This window comes from Merops nubicus, unplaced genomic scaffold (genome assembly GCF_000691845.1).
Source record: "Merops nubicus isolate BGI_N331 unplaced genomic scaffold, ASM69184v1 Scaffold53392, whole genome shotgun sequence".
NCBI lineage: Eukaryota > Metazoa > Chordata > Aves > Coraciiformes > Meropidae > Merops > Merops nubicus.
The window spans coordinates 452-4360 of record NW_008595327.1 but is presented as its reverse complement, the minus strand read 5'-3'; the positions used below and the strand labels follow the sequence as shown (position 1 = coordinate 4360).

Below are 3909 nucleotides of genomic sequence, written 5' to 3'. Positions count from 1 at the left end.
GGCTGTCGCCTGGTTTGCAGCCCGGGCTGGCCTGCGCGGGAGCTGCAGGGGCGAGGTACCTCAGTTCTGTGCCTGAGCGAAAGCATCATCGAGGGACCTGCCTTTGTCAGTAGGAGTGGACGGTGCCGTGACAGCTGCGGTGTAGCTGTTAAGATTTAGAGAAGGCCAGAGATAGCTTGGATTTACAAATCTGTTACATGCCTCTGAGCCAGGGGTTAGACTTTGTTGGAGGTACCTGAGCAGCGTGAGCTCCCTGTTGCTGCGAGTGCAAAACACAAGTTGGCCTTATGAAGGCAAACACTCTGTGAACTATAGCACAAAATTAAGACTCGTCACTCAGACGTCCTGACTTCTGAGAACAGCGAGCTTTAGATTGGACAGGATGGGCTTGTGGCTATGTGTCTAGCAGATCTGTCAATCACAGGGTCTTTGTCAATCAAAGAAGCTTAACAGTTGAGGTCCAACTTGTAAGGGCATATGAACTGGGGGTGAGGTTAAAAGTCGCTCACTAGTATTCGATGTGTGGGTAGCTGGTGCAGAGTGGCGTGTGTGAATTACCGGCATCTCCAACCATTGTTTTCCTGCAGGCAGCCAAGATGAAGTTCAACCCGTTTGTGACCTCGGACCGCAGCAAGAACCGCAAGCGGCACTTCAACGCCCCGTCCCACGTCCGCAGGAAGATCATGTCCTCCCCGCTCTCCAAGGAGCTGCGGCAGAAGTACAACGTCCGCTCCATGCCCATCCGCAAGGACGATGAAGTCCAGGTAGCTGCGCCGTGCCCCGGGCGTCTGTGTCCCTGTTGTGGTGCCCAGGCACAGCCTGTGCAGAAGGGGGGGCTGGACTGGGCTCCAGGTTGGTGCTGGAGCTTAAATTTGGCCTTTTGGGTGTTTCTGGAGAGCACATCGGTGACGAGGAAACAACCAGGAATGCGAGTGGGATTGCAGCTTCACCGTGCTTGAGCTACACGGGCAGATTATCACGCTGGATTGAAGGCTTTTAATAATTAAACACACCAAAAAAACTTGTTTCTTTAATGGCTGTGGCATTTGAAAGATGGGTTTAGAAAATAGTCCAAGTTAAGTAGCTTTTTTAATATAAAATGCAACAGTAGGCGAAAAAATGATGAAAAATTGTTGAAGTTGACCAGTATTCTGGTTAGAAAGATAGAGAGCTCTTTCATGAGGGTTTACTGCAGAGAAAATGAGGGAATACTATGGTTCTGATTGTGATATTTTCTCTTCTAATGATGGCTGAAGTTGTCTTGTAATTGATGTCTTTGTGACACGTCTACACAAGGGTCAGAACTGGGATTTCAGCCTGTGCAGCTCTGGTGTTCTGTTTGGATAATTACGATAGTGTTTCTTAAGACCTGGTAGTTGTTTACAGAGTGGTTCTGAGTCAGTGTGCCCCTTATGTTCCCGTGTAGGTCGTCCGGGGGCACTACAAAGGCCAGCAGATCGGCAAGGTGGTGCAGGTGTACCGGAAAAAATACGTCATCTACATCGAGCGTGTCCAGCGCGAGAAGGCCAACGGCACCACCGTGCACGTGGGGATCCACCCCAGCAAGGTACGGCGCCCAGAGCCAGGGCTGAGCTGCTGCTGGCGGGAGCAGAGCCTTCTTCTGGCACGTGGAATGGCAGGTTGAGATACCACAGCACTGGGGGGTGCTAGTGAACAGGAAGGTGCTACAGCGTCATGATGGAAGCGACCACTGAAACCAGGAAATCCTACGTGTTTCTAGGGCTCATTTGGTGGAGGAGCTGCTAGAGACTTCAAAGTCGTGCTAAAATATTTAAGAACTTGGTGTTTTTAAAGCACAAAGCATCATTTAGAGTAATTCATCTTTGCCATGTGGCATTTGCACTGGTTAAGGGGGTGTTAGAAATGTTTTTATTAGGTAGATGATTCATGAGGTAGATGCAGAGTCGTGATTTGTTCTTGTGGGCTTTTGTGAACAGAGTTCTTCTGAATCTGGTTTTAGCCTGAAATGATTTAGAATATTTAGAGTTTGTGAAAACCAGGCAAAGCCTGTTTAGGTCATAATAGGAAAGCATTTCAAACTAAGGAGAACAAATAGCCCAAACCTGGTTTGAAGCAGACGAAATTGGTCTCCTTCAGACTTGCCACGCAGGCATGAACACTGAAGTGCTGGTGGAAGAAATCCAGTTGTAGCAGGTTTTCTGGTCCAAATGGCTGGTATGTTCAGCAGAGGGAGAGCGGAATTATTCCAAAACAACCTAATGACTTGTGTGCAGTAAAAACATCTGACTAGCAAGGTGACATTGCAGTGGGGCCGATGTACCTACTATTTGTGTGGGAAACAGCAGCAAAAGAACTTGAATTTTGTGCTGGTCCTTTATTTCTGTGAGTTTTCTCTAATTGGGAATCGGATCCTGGTAAAGCTTTGTGTAAAGATTGTGGTTACTAATGGAAAAGGAACAGAGGAACATTTTGCTTGTGGCAGACTTGCAGTGAGGTGGAGGAACAGTTTCTCCTAGGTAAAGAGGTAGGAATTGATGACAATTAAATGCACTGAGGAGGGGTCCACAGCCCTGTTTTCTCTAGGATTTGATTGTCATATTTTTGAAGTACGCCTTTCAGTAACACCAACTCGTTTATTTCTTTGCCAGCTGGAGGGGGCACAGGCAGTACTGGAGGCTGCTTACGGGATGAAAATCAGAGCTTCAGTTTCCTGCTGCTTTGTTAGAAATATCATTAAGGCTGGGGCAGCAGACGTGCCGCTGGATTTACCTTCTGTATGGCCACGTTGGTAATGCTTGAGGTTCTGCTGGCCGCCTCAGGACTGTCGGGCGGCAGGTCGGTGCGATGAGGTGCCCGTGCTGGTCACTCGGCGCCTGAGCTGTCGCCGTGCCCGTAGTTCCGCCACTGGCGCCGTGGTGATACAAGCACTGGCCACAGCAGCGTGGTTCTCCAGCCTTCTAAAATTTAGGTAGCGTTGCTTGAAACGTGGGGAAATTAAGATAATAATCCATTACATGCCTTTGTGGTAGCAGGAGGAAGACCCGGCTGCATGCCGCGTTTCAGATGGATGTAGAATCCATTGTGTTTGAGCAGCATAACGGAAATTAGATTTACTTCCAAGGATTATTTTATTATGTAGATGGATAGAAATTGGCTGCTATTCAGTGGGTCCAAATGTTGCAGCTGTGCATTGAAAAATCTCTCCGTGATCAAAAAAATCTGATCCCTGAGTGTACCCAGAAAAATTGGTATAGCTCAGTGTTCTGAAATCCAGAAGGCAATTCAGTACCTCTGTTCTACTCAAACCAAATTAGATCGCCCACGGAAAGAGAACTGGGGTGGTTTGGTGCAGCCTGTCAGTGGCAATCTTCCTGGGCTGCAGCTGGGTCAGGGTGCTGTGCTTTTAACACCAAAGAGACACTAAATTCTTTGTCCTTTCTCTAGGTGGTGATCACTAGGCTAAAACTGGACAAAGATCGCAAAAAGATCTTGGAACGCAAAGCCAAATCTCGCCAGGTTGGCAAGGAGAAGGGCAAATACAAGGAAGAAACAATTGAAAAGATGCAAGAATAGATTGTTTCCTATCTGACACCATTAAAGAACTGCTAAAATTAAACCTATTGTTATGTCTTCTCCTTCAGAACGTCTTGATGTGATGTGTCTGGTTAGTGTTTAAATGTTCGTTCTCATGTTTTGACATTGGCTATGTAAAAAGTATTTCCACTAAATTAAAAAGCTTTTTATACTTTTTTACTTCTTAGAAAACTAAAGCCTTTTGCCTCAAAAAGGAATGTTTCAGCCAATGTTGGAGTAGTGCATTCCTGGAAACAGGCATCTGATGACTGTTGCATTGTCTCTTCCACTGCTCTGTAACACTCACTTAGGTATGTTCATGATTTAAAATGAACATGTTAATTTTGTACACTG

General features: G+C 46.6%; 1 protein-coding gene across 1 annotated transcript; it reads left to right on the top strand.

The window, feature by feature from the left end:
- The first annotated feature begins 587 nt into the window (after positions 1 to 587).
- On the top strand, positions 588 to 3599 carry LOC103768834 (60S ribosomal protein L26). The gene is made up of 3 exons (XM_008935991.1): positions 588 to 764; positions 1427 to 1567; positions 3427 to 3599. The coding sequence occupies exons 1-3, from the start codon at positions 597 to 599 to the stop codon at positions 3553 to 3555; spliced, it is 438 nt and encodes a 145-aa protein (XP_008934239.1). The 5' UTR covers positions 588 to 596; the 3' UTR covers positions 3556 to 3599.
- The last annotated feature ends 310 nt before the right edge of the window (positions 3600 to 3909 follow it).